Source organism: Strix uralensis, chromosome 3, assembly GCF_047716275.1.
Source record: "Strix uralensis isolate ZFMK-TIS-50842 chromosome 3, bStrUra1, whole genome shotgun sequence".
Taxonomy (NCBI): Eukaryota; Metazoa; Chordata; class Aves; order Strigiformes; family Strigidae; genus Strix; species Strix uralensis.
The window spans coordinates 93,025,168-93,047,422 of record NC_133974.1 but is presented as its reverse complement, the minus strand read 5'-3'; the positions used below and the strand labels follow the sequence as shown (position 1 = coordinate 93,047,422).

Sequence of the window (22,255 nt, the reverse complement as noted above, 5' to 3'; positions counted from 1 at the left end):
CTATAGCTACACATTATTGACATGTAATTCATTCCAGCACTCCTTCTGCTTTTTGTTATTTCTGTAACTCCTTCTTTTTGTTGCATTTGCATGATCTTCCAGGTATTTGTCTCATACAGCTTAACCTCTGATATTTTGTCACTTTTCAAGCACTCAGTTCTATTGCCTTTACGCAAACCAACGGGGCTTCAAAGAGCAAAACACAAGCCAACTACCTATTACAACAGTAACTGAACCGTGATCTCCACAACTTCTTTTTGTTGCCATTCTTATTCCCACCATTGCTATTATACACACTTTACTATATACCTATTCCTGATTAGCCGTGTCACTACATCTTCACATCATTTCCTCCTTCTGTCTTGTTTAGATGCTCCTAACACAATCTTTTCCCTCCAGTCAGAAATGAGCTCTCTAACTTCTTGTTTCTGTTGCACTCTTGTTTCTTTACCCTCGTTTTAAGCCCTGCTTGCTTCTTCAGCATCCTTGATAGACAGAGAAATAATCCCAAAGACTTGATACTTACAAGGTAAGGGAGAAAATAACTGAAAAGAAGGTTATCTGTAAAAGGCTTTTTCCCTTCCTGATTATCACAAGTACACAATCTCTTCCTTGCTCCCTGTCACAGCAGAGTGAAGAGGGACTTATGCTGTTTTCCTCATCACCACCCTCACCACCCCCCAAAAAAACCACTAAAATACAGCAAAATTTTTGATGTATTCTAGGAGAGACAATCAATCTACTCTTTAGTTCTCTTAGTCTCACTTTAGGATAGAGATGAAGGTAAACACTGTATTGTTTAAAGTAATTTACTACAGCAAACTTGCTCCATTCAAGTAGGTATTCTTCATTAATTTTGGAAGATTCTGACAAACTCTCTGCTTGTTGTATTTTCTTTTATATGGTTGGATGTCAAAGTATCAAAGGAACACATGCAGGCACAAGTGCTGAGATCCTTTTGAAAGACATTAATAATTTTATTTACATGCCCCCCAGGAGCCCTTTGCTGATAAATTCTCTTACTAACACAGCCTTTTTAGAGCAAGTCAGAGAAATTCACAGTAATTAAAAACCATTTTTGTCCTGTGCAAGTGCATAACTTACAAATCACACCTAGATTTGAAATCTGAGATCTCTGTCAGCAGGTTTTATGAATCACCTTTTGCCTTCCTTGTCTTTTTTACCACTACAAAGATTCTCTATATGCAGCCCTCAGGCAATAAACATCCTATCTTGAACTATAGCCATTTTCCATGTTTAAGCAATTTTAAAAACTCTAATCAGCAGTTGGTAATGAGAAATAACTATTGTTTACCTTAGCATAGTTTAAGATGTTCCAGAAAAAGGTACCAATCCAAATTAATGGAGATTGGTTTGAGATGTCTGATGGAATAGCCTTAATTCTATTCAATTAAATTTATTGGGGGTAATTCTTTTAATCAGATTTTTGTTTATTTGTTTTAAAGGTGTTACATGTAGACTAGATCCACAAATGATACGATGCTAAAAAGCTTAAATTTTAGCCTCAAGTTATACCACTAATCAGTCCTCGGTCTCTTCTACAAGGGATGAGAGGAGTTAATTGCATGGAGCAAGCAGCCTAACCAGCACACTAAACAGGAATGTGCCCAACCCATTAAACAGGAAATGCTGAGGACATAAGACTGCTTAGTTCAAATCCTTTTAGGGCTCCGACACATTTCTTTGAGGAACTGGGTGACTCTTCACTACAGCTGGGTTCCAAACCCCACCATGCTACGCTGCAGCGCTCCTTAGGGAGCTTGATCCTGCAGCAGAGTTTAACAAGGCTTACTTGACTGCACTTCTAAGGATAGGCAGGCAGACAAGTGCTTCAGCTGCAGGTCTGGGTGGGAAAGTAAGCAAAATATTAGCACCCAGATGGCCTGTTTTCTTCAGAATGAAGCACCTCTCCTGAAAGAGAACTTCAAGCTCTTCATGAGTCTCATGCTTGAAAGTTCACTTCAGGTTTGGGGCTGGAGATAACTCCAGCTGTAAGCAACCTAGCACAGGATTCAGGTCCACAAGCCTTTATTAATTTCCATTCAAGTTATCCAGATTCTTAGGTACTAAAAGCATATCTAGACCCAAAAGGCTTTCACGTGAGGGATAAGGGAGCAAAAGCCAAAAAGCCACATTTAGGACACAGACATACGTCTAGGACAGAAAGTCATTCTACAATGCTCATCTCACCTATAATGAAGCAGCAATGACTTCACAGCCTACCACAAGCAATTTTCTGCGGATGGAAGCTACTGCAGGTACTACTGCAGGAATTGCATGCTCCCATAGTGAAGTCAGCATCTTTACACACAAACTTACAGCCATGCAGGAGCTCAGGTGGCCACAGATGAACACGTGTTATTACTGTCATTGACGCTTTAGTATTACCAGCTAAATACAACCACTACTGTCCACTTTATCAATAGGACTCTTTCAAGGAGGTCTGAATTAGGCCTTTATACACTGGTAATGAGACTCATTCCTACATGATCTCACTCATCTGAAATTATGTGTTTTGCCTAAGGTAATTACCTAGGCTCCTTTCATGATCAAGACAATAGACTTTACCCTGCCCTAAGATAGTATTACAAGTCTTAAGTTGGAAGAGTTACTTCTTTAGAAAATAAATTCTTGAGATAGACACTTTTCTCCCAGCTATATGTGACTCCCTTAAATGAGAAACTAAGTCTTAGGTGCAATGCTCTAAAAGTGTTTACCGTTTCCAGGAAGAATAGGGAATAAAAAATAAATTAATATTACCTTACTAAGTATATCCACTTAACATTCCTTTTCCTGAAAGGAAGCAACTGAAAAGTGCTAAGGAAGTCAACAAACTGTAAACAGTGACAAAGGACAGAACGTCATGGAATTAAGTTCTAAATTAACATAGCACTCTCTGCATGCTGAATCACCATTAAAAATCTTCTCAGCACTGCATGAAGCCAAGATCTTTTTTTCCCTTAATCTTCTGAAGGGGGAAAAAATTACGACAGAAATAAGGATGTCACCGATTCTGTAAACCTCAGTTTCACTGGGTATGAAAGGACCTTCTTACGGTACTTTGTCATTTAGTCGTTCCTTCTGACATGGGCAATGGCACTGACAGAGAAGAGCACTTTCACATCTCCTGTGCGTACAACCAGACTTGGCTACTTGCAACAATCAGAACCAATTCCTGGTATCCAAGACTTGTATCACAGCAACTCTGGAGTCAGCCAGGCTAAGGGACTTTTAACGTTTAAATGCGTGGGTTCAATCAGTCTCTATATCCAGCTAAATTACTATTTTTCAAACACGTCAGAGGTTTTCCCCTACAGAATTTTCTGGAAAGCGTCTTCTCTTTTTCTTCTTGAGAAATCTTTGGTTTTGGAGCCAATTCTCTTTCATCACAGCGGTTGAGATGCATTTGTCTCAGTCTCTGTTTTCCCCTAGCTATAACACATTTTGAACTGATCTTAATTCCGTTTGCCAGATCACCAATCTGTTTTTCCAACATTTTTCCCCACACTGCTGTTTATCAGTCTTGGCCTCCATATTTTAAAGCATAGAGAGATGATCATTCATTTTTGGGTAAATGTAACATTTAAATTAGTTCCTATAAAAGCACCAGCAGCCTTTGCTTGTCACGCAGACATTCAATTACTGGTGAGCTCAGGGCCATAAAATCTTTTCAGAGTCCAAAGAGAAAAACACAGTACTTTTTTGGGGGTGCTTGATTTACTGGCCTCCTCAAATGTGAAACCTTTATGGATACACAAACAATCACGAAGACAGCTTACAAAGGGTATTGTTAAAATGCCTGCAGCTATAGTATATCGAGAGAAGCGGTTTGTATTTATATAGAGTTGTTCTGTCTCCAAGGATTTCAAAGAACTTTATAGTCCTTTATAACTGCTAAATAAACTATGTTCATTTGTTTGTTTGTTTTTCAGAATTTGTCAGTCTACTTTTTAAAAGCAAAAGCAAAGTAGATGTGCTGCTTGATTTGATAGAGTTAACTGCATTAGCATGAATCTAGTTAAGTCTCTTAATTTATATTTGGAGTTTAGCCTCTTGTTTTCAAGTCCCACTGGAATCAAATGCAAACTTTAAATGGCTGTAATGAGTTGTTATGCCTTTCAATAGCAGTATGGGTAACGCGCCTAAATGGGAGAGAAGAAAAGGATGCTTTACTAAAATTGTTCGGGTTTCGTCATCAAACAAACCACAGCGTTGTTTGACCCTGATGCTGACTGCACCAAAATTTCTTCTTAAACATTTTCGAATGTCCCTGAAAAATCCCCCCTGCCTCTTGAAGGGGAGCAAAGGCTTTGAACACACGTGCAAATGTTTTGCATTTGAGGAAACAAAACTAAAAAAGTCCCTAACATTTATACACTTACCCCTTTCCCTTATTTGTATTTGATTACGTACAACCTCAGGAGCAAGACATGAATGTCAGTTCCCATGAGTGACTGAAGTGAATTTGACTCTACATTCCCTCCAAATAGACAGTGTTGTGATTTTTCAGTTATTTCTGCTTGTTAGTCTTCTAACTGTTCACTCTCTTTTTACTCACCTCACTGTGCTGGCTATACATTGCTGAATCAGAGTATAGCCTTAACACCCGTCCCTTACCTCCAGATTTCCCAAACCTTCTATTTAGAAAAGTTATCATTGTTCAACTCTAATATCACATGTACATAGGCAGAAATTACAAGGAACACAACGCAATGCTCTAGTTAAGACGAGTCAGTGAGAGAACTATTTTGCTGTTTATGCAGAGTGATTCCACAAATACCAAGAAGGGTGGAAAGAATAGCTGACCCACTGAAGACGTGAGGGAGCTTTTCCCCTAGACACTGAATTGTGGTAGAATATCAAATCATACAGATGCATTTACATGGAACACGTGTCATATCTCTGTGTGCACTTTTTTAAACAGTAAAACATTTACATATTTTACAGCTGTTTACCCATACATACTGATGGGGAAATGCTATTATCATGATGTAAGTGTCACACAGTGAAGTCAGAACGGTGCAATTTCACAAAAATAGTTTAAATTGGAATTTCAAAGTGACACCTGTTTTTGTTTAAATCAACCTATGAAGTCATCAGTAAAACCAGCATGTGTAAATTATGTATGAGCTTAAAAAAGAGCTTCTTCAAGTTATCAGTGTACTAAGCTTCCAATAGTAGGAAAGCCACTGTTATGCCAAAAGTGTAACAGAGTATTATGCACATCACAATTCTAAGTGGTGAGACATTTTCTTACAGATTAATCTTATTTCATTTTACAGCATAATTTTACATACCTTTGTATATATATGAGGCAATATAATGTATCAACAGTTACACAACTTTCATATGATTGTTTCAGCTTCATCTTTACACAAGACTTTAAGTGCTGCCCACAGAACCATGTGCAGATTCTAAAAGTCTGATAGCCATACACACATATTTGTCCAACTTCAAGCCACAACACACACAACTAAGCCACAGTAGGGTGCTACAAGCCTGTATTCACTAACCATTATGTAACCTGTACTACTAAAATTCGAGACACATGTTCATTTTCTACCTAAAACAGAGACAAGTCTCCTTAATGCATTTTATACAGAATTTTGGTAAGATCAAAAAACCCCTTATCTACCTAAAAGTCTTCCATATTATTTAATTGTATAAACTTAACACACTACTTCAATTGCAAAATCCACATACATGTTGTACTGTCTTCCTGAATAAAGAGATTAGGCTCATTTTCCTTCTTAAACATGTATTTATCCTTGGGATAACTTTGTTATATAAACACATGCTTTATTTACTTCACACAATGCCATTCCAGCTGTGGGTAAAGTACTCCATACCTACTCTTGAGTTTTCCTTTTGCATTTTAGTGCAATTTCTGGTCCCCTCAGGTGCTAATTAATGTATTTTCACAACATGCCTCCAAGGGAAGTGGTGGCATCATCATTGTACACATGGGGAATTGTAGCCTGGTGAGGGGTGTGCGAAGGTGTCCTACACATGCAGGCAACACCAGACAACTGATTTCAGAAGCAGAGCTTCACTTTTTTTCAGCTTGATGGGCAAAATCAGGTGGGGAGTAAGTAACAAGTAACAAGTGATAGGACATGAGGTAATCGCCTCAAGTTGCGCCAGGGAAGGTTTAGACTGGATATTAGGAAGCATTTCTTTACAGAACGGGTTGTTAGGCGTTGGAATGGGCTGCCCAGGGAGGTGGTGGAGTCCCCATCCCTGGAGGTGTTTAAGAGTCGGGTCAACATAGCGCTTAGGGACATGGTGTAGTTGGGAACTGTCAATGTTAGGTTAATGGTTGGACTAGATGATCTTCAAGGTCTTTCCCAACCTTAGTGATTCTGGGAAAATGCACAATGGTACTAAAAACTAGCCCTCAACCATCTCAGGCTAGAAAATGAAGCATATATTTACATGTATTTTCTGAAGAATCATTTAACACCAGAAGCGGACAGAGTGAAACTGAGAACTTCCTGGCGTCTTACTGCTGTAATAAGCAGTTCTCACAATAACTGTGTTGAAAGGAATTCCAGAAAGCGCACCTTTGGTTTAGAATTTGTTTACTTATCATATACTTTTACATTTTAGGCCAATAGAAACAGCACAGGATTCCTTTAACTAATTTTCTTCTGCATTACATTTATAAAGCCAGGGAGATCAGCATTGATATTTAGAGGATCCATGCTCAGCTCACACTGACTAGTGGTTACTATTAACAGTGCCATTAGAGTAGTGGAAAGTGTCTGAGATAGATAAACCCAAATTACTGAAAGTACCATCTTCCTATTGTTTTGTGGACTAGGTTGCAAATGGAATTTTACAGTTGAAATTTCTGTGCTGATGCCATTGCTACTGTTAGACTCTTCAATGATTTTTTTAACCCTGAGGTTTCAAATATTCAGGCAGATTATAGGTCAAGTGTGCCGATACATACTTTTAAGAAAGCAATATTTCCCTTGAGAATTACTCAGAACTCATAGTGAGCTTATATAAGACAGGCTATTTGGCTGGCCTCACCTAAGTGTTCGAGTATTTTTGATATTTATATTACAAATGTTGAGATCCACATGATCTCAGCCTTTTCAGTTTTTCTTTGCTGATCATATCAATTCCACTCCAAGGTTATTTTCATCACTATATATTCAATCTTCCTACTGGTGCTAAACCATATTTGTACTTTCTCTGCAGCTGTCAGCCTAACTAACGAGCTATTTTCATTTGCTTCAGAAGGCTCTCAATTTCCAATGCCTTATCCTTAACTATTAGCTAATTCTGCACAAAGATATCTGAAGATTAATTTGCAGAAGGTTAAATATACCAGTGTACTGATTAAATAAATATTAGATAGATGCTTTACAGTGTAATAACTTTAACAACAGATGATTTAGAAGCATATGAATAGAATAGCATTTCAGCTCTAAAGACAAGCACTTTAAAATATACAATGCTATATTTATGGGTCCTGTTTCTTCTCTCTTTCTGTACTGAATGGTATGACCCCTTTGAAAAAAGCAGTATATGGCCATACAAATAAAACTGTATTACAATACTAGGCATAAGGAGGCAGAATTGTGACCATTCTGAAAATCTGAATGAGTCAGTGATCTCAGAAAATGTTTAACTCAAGATCTTTAACATTATTTCCAGGTGGGTTTTTGGTTTGTTTTGCTTTTAAAAAACCAAGATTTTTAAAAAATCGCTATGAACAATTGTAACAGTCTCCCCCATTAGTGCTAAATTTGTTATTCTCATTCATCGTGCCTAAAGAACTTAAATTTTTTTATGCAAGCTTTATGAATAGTTACACTAACTAGTCTTAGGGAGAAGGCGGCTTATATCCCACAGCATAAAAGATCAAAATGCTTGATAGTAGAAATGGCTACTGTCAGGTAACTTCATTTCATGTCCCAGGGTAACTTTAAATGTTATTATTGTAGCCCCAATAGATTACTGAATTTTCAAGCTCTGTTGATGTGATATATAACTTCACAGTAAAATTCCGTTTAAAAGGAAAAAAAGAATGGATTATTTTGCTGTCTTTAATAAGACTACTATACTGCATGTTCTGAAAGCTATGAGAGAAGTGAAACTGCTCATGAGCACACCAGAGTAAATGTTCCAGTAGGAACCTTAAATGAATTTTAATCAAAAAATGTTTAATGTGACTAATCTTGAACATTTTTTCCCCTAGTGTCTCTAAAAGCTGATCTGGCAACACTATAATGGAGAACATTCAACACAGCTGACTGCATGAATCAGAAGATGCCCAGAAGCACCTACTCAGGGTTGGCAGTTTTCTTCCCAAAGCACCACTGGCCCACATCTCATTTGTGTCTGCCAGAACAGACCTGTCTCTAAAGGTATCTCAGGACTGACACTTGTTGCAGTTTTAAGTCTATCCATTTCATGTCACAGGATTGAAATAATCTGTAGAAGTCCACAAAAATTAATACCAATTGCAGCTACAGCTGGAAAAATAGATTTATTCTATGGAGTACATCTTTCACAGATGCCAATCTCTGTCACAGTGTTAATACTTGAAAATAAAATGCATAGAAATGCTCAGAAAAAACAACAGAATTACTTGCTTTACACCACATGTTAACTGATAACTATGAATTCTTGGGCGATGCCATCAAGTACTATCTGGCCACTATTTCTTCTCTTCTCCAAAAAAAAATATTTAATAATAAGGAAAAAAAAAAAGATCTTGAAGTATTCAGTACTAACTTTCTGGCTTTGGCTTTTTAATAAATTTATTACATTTTTCCCCTCTTCAAGTATCTCCACATTGCGATTACTGATTCCTTTGCTCCATGAAATAAGGTGGTCTGCCATGAAACAAGATTATACATTTAACAGCAGTGACAAAATACCATGAGATCAGTAGCCGCTTTCATAAATTTTCTCATATTAACTAGACAATGATTGTCAGCCCTACCATATGCGTGACATAACTTGCTGGAGCTCATCCCTCAGTTCAAGACAGGGCTAGAAACTGCCTATTGGTGGTTATCCCAGAACACCTGACATGAAATTTCACATCCTAATCTTACCTTACTGTAATTAATTCAAACATCCTTAATATTAAAATACTGACAGTTGAAGTTTAACACTCAATTTTTATGGAAACAAATAGTCTTTTATCCTTGGAGTCTATTCCAGCACCTCTAGAAACCAGAAGTCACCCTAAATAGATATAGCTGGCCATGTTCTAGGTCTCCTGTTCAGGCTAGGGATATACAATCTTACACTCTAATAACACACTGCTCAAGCTGCACTTTGTACTAGCAGATATCTAAACTGCTTCATCAGAAGTTGCAATCAGCAACTCCAACCTCGCAAATGTAAAAGTGGAGGCAGAAGGTGAAGTGGCCTTTCTTAGGCTGGTCGAAAGCCCAGTATCAGAAATTTCAGAACTACACAAATAGCCTCAGACTTAGTCTTGCATTTTATCTCACCACTCAAGTCATGGCTGATTTTATCAGGCCACAAAAACACATTTAACTATCTGTCCTTCCAGTGCTTTAGGAATCACAGGCTTTCCAGTAAGGGCAGAATGTTTAACTAACACACTGCTCACTGAGGGGCTTCTTAGAATTTTATAACAAATACTCTGTCTTCAGCTCCTGGTTTTCCTGCTCCTAGTCATGCCCTTCAGAGTACTGTAATTATCAGAGGATAATCAGTGCTTCTGGCTCTTTTGTCATAGAGCTGCATGGAGTTGTCTCCTTATGCTACGATAGAAGAAAAAAAAAATAATCTCATAAAACCGATTTGTTTAGTGGCAACTTGGTACTTGTAACCAACATTGAGTGTATCTAAGGTAGACTGACTCAAACAGCCTGAAAGAAGGGGGCAAAGGTAAAGATTTTTTGGCCAGAATCCAACCAGCAACAGCCGCTCCAAGTACTGGGAGAACTATACAACCTGGGATTTGTATACTCTTTGGCTAGCAAGAGTCAGAAGAGAGAGACACAGTCCAATCCTGGTGGCCACTATTATCTTCTTTGGAGGAAAATTACAGCTGACGGGAAGAAAAGCAATGGTATCTTATCTGCAAAAGGGACTGTTGGTTGATACTGACAATGTGATTAAATAGCTTTTTGAAGCTTCTAAGAAAGGGATGTAGTGCTTTGCAAGCAGGATACTTCACCACTCTAAAAATGTTGATCGAAAGACCTCCGGCTGCCCACTGTTCTTTCAATTATGGCCAAGATTCTAATTAACCATCGATGAGCTTACACTTGAGGAAAAGAAAGCAGGGGGTTGCCTTTAAGTATAAATGGACAAACCATAAAGATATGCAATGTAGAAATGCAAAGATACTTAGACAAAGAAACCAAAGAAACCATATTTACAGATTTACAAGGAAAGGCTCTTCCCTAAATCCTCAGCAGAACGTATTTGTCTGTGCTACAGCAGAGGAAGTCTGTCAGGAGACTGCAAGTACCTTAGGTCTCCATGTTAATCAGTCCATTATTTAACTGCAGGAACTTTTCTCCAAATCAAGCCAGCAGACGCTCTGTAATACCTAACCCATAATTCATCAAGCTCTTCATCTTTTAAGCCAAAACTTGTCCTCAAGCTCCACACACAATGGGGCATGAGCCAAGGCCACAAGCTGGGCACCTACACAATCCTTTTTTTATAAATATGAAGCAGAAATTCTCATGCAGCCTCCATACTCTGCAGAAGTTCATAAACACATAATAAATTAAATATAGAGAAAATTAGTCACCAATGAGACCACAATCCTGGACTCCCGCTTTCCAAGAAGGGTATCCATCATACTGAAGTAAAGGGAACTGTGATCTTATGCTGACTACACTCACGGTTATGCCTGCTCTAGCAAGTGTTCACAAAGCACCTTTTATCTGAAGGAAAAACTATCATCTAGAAATAGCATTATGAGATTCCAGCAGTGAATCAGGTTCAATTTTTTTCTTCATCCAGGAAATCTGTTTTGCCTCTCAACAGGATGCAGAATGTTGGAGCGTTTGCAAATCTAAGAATTATCTCATGTTTAATTATTTTAACCTTTTTCTGTCTTGAAGTGTTACTGCAATTCAGGTGAACAAAATAAATTTTCAAGATCTTAAAAAAAAGGGAGGAGGCACCTTTGGTGGGGGAAAGAAGGAAATATGCTTTTTGCAGTTGTACTCACATTGAAAAGGTGATGCAAGCTGATCCTGGCCCAGTCTTAGTGGTAATGAGCCCTCGGTGGACTGTTCTCCTGAAATCACTTTTTTTACTGGATAGTATTTGGGTTTGATCACATATTCCTGTGTTTGGCCATGATGAAGATTCATCATCAGTGTCTGAGATGAAAGGGGTATCATCCTGGTTTAGGAAAAAAAATAATTAGAAAAGACAGAATGATGCAAGACTGAACAAATTAGACTTAGAAACTACTGGTAAAAAATTAAATTCACCTGTACTCCAAGTTCTCAAAATATAGTTTGGGAAACTTACTAGCTTCCAATTAAGCACCTGATTTTACATGCATTTAGCATTTTCATTGTCTTGTCAGCTTAACAAACACCTAACAAATAAAGACTACAGGTATTAAATAACTTCCTTTTTGACATAGCAAGAGGACTATCATGGACAGCTCAGAAAACAGGGAGGAAGAGGAAAAAGTCCTCCTCAAAATCATGAGTTAGAACTCAACTTTGTTAGCACACAGAGCTTTCCAGACTAGTCAGAGAAGCAGCAGTGCATTCAAAACTCTCTCCATTTCTTATAACTGTCATTTCACACCAAGTATGTTAAGTAGAACCTAAACCCAGCTGACTTTCCCTCCTCTGTTCCCAGAAAACCTATTCCCTTCCTCACCATACCCCTCTCTACCCATAGAGCAGAGCACTGCTCCTCTTCCCCTTTTTCAGCCTGCCTCTCATCTCATCAGAAGGTCTGTCTGTGTTTCCCAACATCATGTTACTTTCCTCATCCACTTTCTCTTTGCCTGCACTATCAAACATCTCTGACAAATATCCCATAACCACACGGCTTCCTTTAACAGCAAAACTATTTCCCCTTCCTGTTAAATAAGATGATTCTTTCAAGCTCCCCGATTCTCTCGCCACCAATCCCAGTTCCTTAGTTGTACTGTTAGATTCCTCCCTAAGACCTCAGCTTCTCACTGCCCAAGACCTTGGCATCTTTCAACAGAAATTCCCTCCTCCCCCTCGCAAAAAAGATTGTATTTAGCCACCATCAGCAGTAGGAAACATTTCTTTACTAACAAATTGGCCTTCACTATTCCACAGTGCTACCCAGCAATAGCAAATCATGCAGCTCTCAGCCATGCGCAGTGAAACTGCACTGCTTTGGGGCCCTGGGCTGCAGAGTTCCACTGCCTAGCAAGTAATGGCACACCTTCAAGCAACAAACCTACTAATAGGAAGTCTTCAAGAAGTTGTAGCTAGTGTAGATCACACTACAAAAAAATGCATTCCTCAGGGAGTAGTATCAATCACTAACCTAATAACAGCGGCTACTAGGACTACACTGTCCTTTGCTCAAATGAAGGCATAAAGAGTGGGATGCTGTAATCCTCCCTCACTTTCTTCTCAACTAAGGGTCTGTAATAATTTCGGTCTGCGAAAGTGGAAAAATGAGAAAGTTACGGGATTTGTAACAACCATCCCTCAGAGAGCCACAGTTCTGCAGGGTAAATAACTGTCCTCTGAGAATAAAGCATGGGCCCTGTATCACAGAGGACTGCTGAGCAGCACTTCCCCACAGTGGTGAGACTGAAGAGTTTCAGCTGAGTGAGAAGTCAGATGATTATTGTATTGTTTTCCAACATGTGGAGCCTGAGCCAGCCCCTATCTCCAGAGCAATGCCTGATTCTTTAGTCATGTTATTCAAGGATGCTTAGTAACTGCTGTAGCCAATGGATTTGTGGTTAGAACAGACAATGGGGTTTTGTCCTACACAGATGCTCTTGTTAACTTGGATCAGCTTTAGAAAAAGTGCATTCATTAACAGAGACATTCTATGACTCCTACATACAACAGAAACTCCTCAGACTATCTCCAAGTCAAATTTTTCTAATACAGTGCTTACACAGTCTCATTATATTCAGTAAAAGTCCTTTCCCCAGATTAAGAGAGAACACTGTACTTTCTGTGTTGTCTTTAGGTTTCCTACCAGCAGATCAAAGAGAGGCTTCAGCGACATTGGAGGTCAGGCTCAGAATCCAACACAGTCTGATAAGAAGTATAGCCAGGAAGACCTCAGCCTGAGATAAAGCTGAAGTCACTGCCTTCCATACAGCTTACATATCAATTTCATTTCTTTGAAGAGTCACTGCAATCCTTCCTCCACAACCTGCATTTTCTGCAGATCTCATTTGATGCCTATGTATAAGGACATCCATTCCTGTACCTGGACATAAGAGAGTCTCTACTGAATTCTTCCCATATCATGTAGATGCAAGCCACTACAACAGCGGTCAAAATACTACAGAAATGGATACTACAGAAACCTATTAGAAGTTACACATATTTAAATTTAACGGTGTTATCTTCTTTGACTGGACACAGATGCTGCCATTTAAGTGCCTGTCTGTTTTCTGTTAAGACTATAACATTGCAAAGTGTTACCTTTAATATTGCCACATATCCAGCTACGCTGTAGCGCAATGCTGTCAACCTACAACATAGTCCATCATAACACTTGAAATTAAAACGAAATTTAAAAAAAAAAATCATTTAAAACCCCAAGAACACACCACGATATACCAAAGATAGGAATACTATACATTGAAGGCTGAAAGTTTTACCATCAAAATTTATAAAAAGTTGCCTCTTCCTTCCTTTTGAGGTATTGTAATTTTCTTCCATAATTTAGCTTGCATTAAGTATTAATGTTAATTAATTCTTGTTAAAGCAGTATAAAAGTAAGCTTTGTTTTGCAAGAGTGGTTTACTTGGTAGTACAAAGGAAATCTGCAGTCTTTACTCTAGGAACTCCAGTTCTTTAAAAGGAAAGACCTTCACCTGATGTGTGAGTTGTTAATCTTAGTTTCAATACAGAGTAAATCACCTATTCTTGTATCAAGGTGTATGTTTACAATAGTTGCATGAAACCAAAGTTAAGACTTGTCTAGACCCTTTTTCTTGCACATTTGCACCCAGTTTTGATGATCTTGGTGTATAACTACCAAAGATCTCGAGTACAGGCATGCACAGAAGTACTCCAAATGTTTAAAAGTTGCCCAATATCGGACACCCACTGCTAGTGTGGATGTGAGCTACTGGCAACAGGTTTTTGCTAGTCTGACTGGTCTTGCTCACCAGAAGCGCAGTTGCAGTAGGAGCTGATATGGTCAAACATCAAAGCATTTATGAGATCCTTCTGTTCTGACTGGGTTTTTGATATTCAAATTCTTCTCAACACAACCTAGTTCTTAAAGATGTTAGTTCATAATCAAAAGGATATTGCATTGCTAACTGAGATGCTGCATCTTCCACTAGAATCAAGGATACTCCTCTCACTATGTCATGGGAGCTGTATGAGACCAGGCACACAGCTCTATCAGCGGCTTGGGTATAGACGCTAGTGAAGGACCTGGGTTGTTTCTTCCTAGACCAGCACATAGGGGGTCCTTCAGTGCTGCAAGACTTCCAAGTAAGAAGATATGATTTCAAGTGGGCTCAGCAACACAGTGAGGCATGGATTTTTTTTTTCCTTGTATTGATCCCTGTGAAAAATCTTCAGAACTATCCCTTCTAATTGACCTCAGAAGAGAGAGGAGAGCCTGAGCCTCAGAGAGAAAGCAAGTAATATGTCAGCACTGAAAACAATACATACAAATTTAAGATGTCACAAGGAAACATTTCAGGCCTAGTTTGGTAACAAGCATCACCCCAGACCCTGCTGAGCCTTTGGAAATTATCTTAACAGCTCTACTAAAATGTATTCCCAGTCCTCTTAAAATCAGTGATTGTTATGACTGTTGGTGCCAGCTTGCCAGACATCCTTCCTACCAGCCCAGGAGCACTACTCCTTCTTTCTTTCCTGTAGTGTGGCCTCTGCCAAGTTCTGAAGGTCTGCCTTGAGCCCCTCATTCTGGTTCTGACTTTGCATGGGGACCCAGGTACTGTATCCACAGTCACATCACCTGCACATGGGGCCCTGGCACAAAACAAAAGCCAAGCCTGCTATTATGCTCAGATTCATTTAGCTGTCCCAAGGCAAACAGTTCAGGCAGTTTAGTCTTTGTTCAGAGTACACTAGAGTAGCAATGCTAGGCAGTGAATGGAGCATTTTCATCTATTCCTGGTGTTGGAATACCAAATTAATAAGTAAGCAGCAGGATAGAATGATTTCTTCACAACACTACTCAGGGTTCAAGGCCACTAGGAATACCTGGTGCTATCTTACTACCACAGCCCACAAGAAGATACTCAAAGTAGGTCACAGACACTCTAAACCAGGTTTTTATAATTTAAAACAAAAAACAAAAGGCATATTCATCAACTCATGGCCACTATACTTAAGAGATCAATAGTTATTATCTATTAATAGATCCATCCCTGGAAGCGTTCAAGGCCAGGTTGGACGGGGCTTTGAGCAACCTGATCTAGTGGAAGGTGTCCCTGCTCATGGCAGGGGGGTTGGAACTAGATGAGCTTTAGGGTCCCTTCCAACCCAAACCATTCTATGATTCTATGAATAACAACCATCACCACAACCAAAAGTATTTTATTGCTTCCCAACTTTAGCATGTTGCTTACTGCACATCTGAGCACCACACAACTCAGTGAAACCCTGGGCATTTTTGCAATACAAAACATTCAAGTACTACTAAAGCTCCCTGTAACACTAGTTAAGCAGATGCAATCATTAGTTCCAGTCTTGAAATTTTGCATGAAACAGCCAAGACTACACAAGATTTTTGCATTACACAGGCTACTAATTTATCTGGTACTTTGTAATTAGAAGGTCAAAACTGATATTAACTTAACAAACTTGACAAAAACTTCCCATTGCTGAAGTGTACACTAGGTAGACAAACAAATACCTAATTGCATTTTCAACAAACAATATGATAAATACTAATAAGGTTACAACAGCACTACAGAGGCAGAACAAACATTTGCAGCTAACTATCATGCAGAAGAAAGGTCTCTTGCTTGATAAAAGCAAACCAGGAATGCAATGTATCAGAGTAACTCTGGCAAGCAGAAAGGAGACCAGCAACATTTGGCATGAAAAGTACTGTCTAGACTAAATAAGAAAAGCCTGACTCAGGCTGCTTTCTTCATTTTATTTACTGTAAGTCTGATGCTCCCATGCTTGGCTCCTAGCTAGCAATACTTTGAAAAAAATAAATCTAAATTGCTAACACAATTGTTTTACACAAACCTACAAATTAATTCCTTCTTCACTATCTCCTCTCAAACCCACAGTGAACAGTCAAAAGGAGAAGAAAACCCAGCACTTTCTAAAACTGTGAGATAATGAAGAAAACGTGCAGGACGGTTCAAAAGGCATGAAAATAGAACTAAATCCCCCCCCCCCCCAAATTATTAAAATTCAGTTGATAGTTCAGCCTGACCTTTGCCAGCTGTTTCCCTCCTTACACTGCTTCTCTGATTTCTTTTTTAAACATATATGAAAAAGTTTAACTTCCCATCTGATGATGAACAGATGAGATTTCTTCAAAGCCCTTTATGTTATCATATCCAACATTAATCAGGCATGGCCTATTTCACAATCTCCTACCAATCACAAGAGATGAAAGAGAGGAAGTGTTCAAGCTTTTCTTCCTTTTCACCATTGCAAATACTCTGCACAAAACTGATTTTATGTACAAAGATGTATTTTTAACGCATATTTAAAAATGCCATCCCTGAAATATAGTACAAACACTGCAAAACAAGCACTGAGACCTGCCTGCCCTAGAATAACCAGGATTGCATTAGTATTTTCATTATAAACCTGCCTTGACTTTGTATCTTTGTGGTAGATATTTCCCCAGGCAAAAATTTGCAAAGATCATGGTTTGGATAGAACTAATTTGTTTTCAAACAATAGCTTCAAGTTATTAATTTTTAACTTTTTTACCCCTTTAAAAGGTTGTTATTTACATCACAGTCAAAATCTTATTTGATAATAATCAAGTTGATTTGATTTGTAAAGGAAGTAGTATTACAAATCTTAATAAAGATATTTAATCTATACCAAGATAAAAAAGGGTAAACAGGGAATCAAAATTGCTTATAAAGTTTCCCACAGAAATGTAAACAATTAACTTTTACCCACAACTACCAGTTTTTCCCAATTTAAATATAATTTCTGTGGTAAAATCCTTGTTGAAGACATTTTCAGGGATTATCTGCTCTTAAGTGTTTGCTAATAAAGCTAGGCCTGTATTTGCAGACTCAACTGAATGCTCATTGGTTAGAATCCTTTTGGCAGCATAAACTGGTGTAATGGCTGAACTAAAGCTCTGTAAAAAGTGTTTTCAAACTAAGCGCAACTATGACTCTATTGATTCATTCCGTCTTCCACATACAACACAAACTAAAATGTGCGGATCATGAACATTCTTCCAGGTTTCTAAAGAGAAGAAACACCCTGAGTTTTCCAGAATCACAAGCAATAATTCATTTCCTAGATGTCAAAAAAAACAGAAAAAGGTCTTAAGGCAGAAGAAATGTATCTGTTGGCTAAATATTCAGATACAGAGCAAAAATACAGATGGTCAGTCACACAACCTGATGGAAGCTATAGTTCCTGCAAGTTATGCAACAGCAGATAAGAACTTCTCATAAAATAGAGCATTTAAATAATAAATTTAAAGAATACTCCTTCTGAAAATGAATGGAATTATATAAATGGTAATTCTATTAGTGAGAAAAAGGAAAGGTTGTTTCTAGATCTTTTCATTAGAATGAGAACAAAGTTTGTTCCATCCCGCTCCCAAAGTTCCATCAAAATACAACTGATGCAAATTTAAAAAAAAAAGTCTTCTTAGAGTATTAAGTCTTAACTATCCTCAAAGTAAACCAACACTTAAGGAAACAGTATGCATGAAGGCTAGGAAAATCCAATACGAGACAGTGATGAATAAGGAACAGACATAAGTCTGTAGTATCACAGTAACAGCAACTCACAAACTTCCCTTTTCACCACGCACCAAATGAACAACTAGAAGCTACAAATTATTCATTATCTTATGCATACCTTCACTAACGCTTAACCAGTGAAGCTCTTCACAAATCCAGATTAATTAATTTGACATCCAGATTATTTTATACAGGTTTTCAGCCATACATACACTGTCAACTTGTCAGGCACCTCTTACCAGCAAAGTTGAAGGAAGAAAAAAGAAAAAGAAAAAAAGAAAAAAGCCCCAAATAAAAACCCTAGGTGTGTTGCTGACTTGTTCTTGTTGACCTGCTTTTGTTGATTTTGGTTTGTTGGTTCCCCCCCCCCAAGGACTTTTGGAAATCAGGGACAGTATCAAACTCATGAATAATACAGCTTTTCAAAGAGTAGCTGTCAATGTCATAAATATTTGCATTAAAAGTTTGACCTTCAGGCATTCATTATGTTGCAACAGTAAGTCAAGGTGAAATTCACTACTTAGCAGCAAACTTACTTAACCAGAGCACTGAGCAAGTTCAATACATAATCTTTAGTGAATTAACATATGATATCCCTTCCCTGTTTCACATTACATGTTCTACAGAAAAATAATTTTTGTTTTCATAGGGCTAGTGGCATGTTATTGAATATTACACTGACACTGTGTAATAAAAAAATTACTTTGATAAAGACACATTAACTAGTAATAATTTCTAACCTGTTCACCCATGAGACAGACTTTGGTATTAGAAAAGTATGCTGAGATGACAATTAAAAATAGAAACATAAACTCCCACGATAGATATTATATGATAAAGGCAAATGAGCACAGCTGCTGCAAAGCAAAACCATGCATTACTAATCTACTCAAATTCTTGAGCATGTTAAACAAAACAGCAAAGAGCCCAGTTGGTTGATACAATTTATCTGAAATTCGAAAAAGACTTTGAAGACTTTCCTTACAAGAGGCTACTAAAAACCCCTAAATTATAAAACAGTGTTGCAAGCTTAAAATGGGCAAAGATACAGAACAGATAGACTTTCTTTTCCTGGACATATATTAATTATAGTATGTCCTTTTGAAGTCTACCAACACATACATGGTTTGGAAATACTTCAGTTAAATAAGTAACTTAAAAGTATATGAAATTGTTACAGTAATTCAGAAAACCCTCAAATCTAATTTGGTCTTCCAGACTAGCAAGCATATATTTACACAAGGTAAATTCATTCTGAGAATACATTTATGGCCTCGTCTGAATTAAGCAAAAGTCTGCCATTTAGGAATCTAATAACTAAATAATAGTAAATATGCCAGTAAATAACATAAAACCTTGGTCTACCCTTGAGATTCTGATAGGTTAAGTCATGATGATGGAAAAAATAAATGCAATGAGCAAGTAACTACACCATCAAGGTTTTTTGTAGATGCAGATGGATTAGCAAAAATATTTTGTCACTACAGCTTGTTATGTCTAGGAAATGTTTTACAAGTATGACCTTGCTGGTATAAGCAGAGCTTCTCAGAAAGGGTCAGAAATAGGGAATACATCACAGGTTTATAACCTGTTTATAAATTAGACATGTACAAGTAGGAAAAAGCACAAAACCCTCAAGGCAATTAATAGTGACTAGACAGGAAGAGAGGACTCTGAGTAACTGGACTGTAGATAAAAATCGAGCATTGTTGAACATGACAGTGTGCATCAGAAGCAACCAGAACTTGTCACACACGTTACTGATGTCTACGCTGACTGCAGCCAACCAAACGAGAGACTCTAGTGTCAGTCTGGTGAAAGTTTCCAGAGTACAAAATTGGATTACAAGATAAAACTCAAAGCAGTACTGAGTGTAAAGAGCTGAGGGAAAATAACAAGGAAGACTTTTAAAGGCACTCACACCCACAAAGCTAAAAAAGAGTCTGTGAAGTGCCCAGGCAGGGAAAAGCCAGACTCTGTTCAGTTCAAGAGAAAATTCTTTAGGGAACGTATGACAAAGATACAAAATAACCCTTAATTCAGAATGAAATGCAATAAATTCTAGACCGAAAACAAAATACTTTTCCCACATACTGCATAATCTCTTTATGGAAAAAACTATCACAAGATATGATGGATCATAATTGCTTCCAAGGATGCCAATGTAAATAGATGATGAGCACACCTCAAATTCAATTATGAGATCACAGAAGAAAACTCAGAAATCCCTATGCTTAAGGATATCAGTTTCCTACATAATAAACAATGTAAACAAACCTTAATTTTCTCCTTGTAAGGAAATGCCAACAAGTGTGCGAGTCAGAGCACTTTATCCCTCTGTAATACACACTGATTTTGTACATAAGCAACTACTAGCAGATGTAGTATGATATTGACTTTGCCCCAGTATTATACACAGAAAGTGCCATGTGCTCATTATATGAGAACAAACTATGTCTTCATGTGTTTGAATGGGGAGATGATTATTGCGCCATAACCATCTTAACCATATTTCCTGAAGGCTTTCTAAATTTACTTGACAAGAAGCATAGTACTTTACGACAGGCAAGCCCAGAAAATTTCAAGATTAAATCCAGACTCCACCTTCAGTATGTGTATTTCTCAGCAGAAGCTCTTTTTGCTATACTAATTCAGCAGCAAGAAGCTCTGACAGACTGTACTGGCTAGAAGATACACTCCCTAAAGCACCCCAGGGACTGATCTTACTAAATTACGCCACAGAATTTAGCAATCCTAAAGATGGAGAGTCAGGAAAAAAAAGCAAAACCCCAAAAGTTTATCCAAGCTCTCCTCCACAGCAGCCACCTAAATTCAAGTGATGCAACAACAGCATGCTCCCTGCCACATTTGGGAAGTCTGGAAGTGATGCAAGACAAAAACAGAAGTACATGTTGTGCTGTACCCCTGATGGTGAAAAGGTAAGTGGTGAAAAGTTTTGGAGGTAGAAATAATATTTGTATTAGGCCAAATCTAAACTTTCAAATGTACAACTACTTTCTTAGCTGAACTAGATAAACAACTCATATGACCTATTTTTTTCATACCACAAAATTGAGTAATGAAGATTATCCTTTGGTTTAAATCATCACAAAAATTGAACATTTCCATTTGCAGGCAGAACCAGGAAAAGGGGGGGACAAGAGCAAGCAGTTACACTTATCAGGAGTCTAACTTCGGGGGTCAGGAGCTTCCAAAGCCTCATGACATAAATCTACCAATAGTCTGAACATAACATCACACAACATTTTCTAAGTAATTAAGGTAGTAAATTCATGCAGTATCAGAGGACAGCAATTTTCAGAAATTATTAGTGAGTTTTAGTTGTTTCTTGGAATTCAGTCATATAACTTTTTGTTCATTAAAAATGCATATATATGATGCAGTATGTTTTCATCATCATGGATTTTCAGAAAAATAACATCCAGGGAAATTGTGTGTTTGTGCCTACATGGTATAATGTCTTAAAAAGATAAATAGAAGGTAGTTCTAATCCTGTTTGTGTCAGTACAAGATCCCTGATGTAGAAAGATCACTACAGCAGAGCTAAAGAACCAACTAAAGCTAACGGAACTAATAAAGCATTTGTTCACTGTCATGACCCTGGGAAATTCCTCTGCAGAAAGAACCTTGACAAAGAACCTTGACAACAGATTAACAAAAGCCAACATGCTTTATTTATACTTCTATTGGAGATACCAAAAAAAATAATTAAACCCCCACCAAAACACTATTTATCAGCTTATCAGCTTTTTTAATAATGGAGACCAGATGTAGCTGATTTTACTACATGACTAGTTGCTTTAAGGCTTAACAGGAGCAGCAGTATGAGTAGTATTTAGGAGTATCCCTACCGGCTTAGTGCCCCAGATTCTGGAGAGGTACAATATATACATTTTAACTTCAGACAAGAGAAGAAGAAAAAATAAATTTACTACATCAATACTAACACTTGGCATATATATAGATCACTAAAACGTTTCATACAGCAAGCAAATCTAAAAACATCACGCAAAGAATCTTGATTTAAAAAAGGCTGTCTTTTTCTCATTTACTCACTTAATCCTACTAGAAAAAGATGGGTTGCTTGAAAACTGAGTGTTAAAATAA

At 37.7% G+C, this 22,255-nt stretch overlaps 1 protein-coding gene across 6 annotated transcripts in view; it reads right to left on the bottom strand.

Annotated features, from left to right (window-relative positions):
• The window catches only part of LTBP1 (latent transforming growth factor beta binding protein 1), a 213,123-nt gene that overhangs the window by 150,644 nt on the left and 40,224 nt on the right, over positions 1-22,255 (bottom strand). For all 6 annotated transcript variants that reach the window (XM_074863371.1, XM_074863363.1, XM_074863365.1 and 3 more), the window contains one exon: positions 11,210-11,385. In XM_074863371.1, coding sequence (XP_074719472.1) covers positions 11,210-11,385 — 176 coding nt within the window. The remainder of the gene's footprint in view (positions 1-11,209; positions 11,386-22,255) is intronic.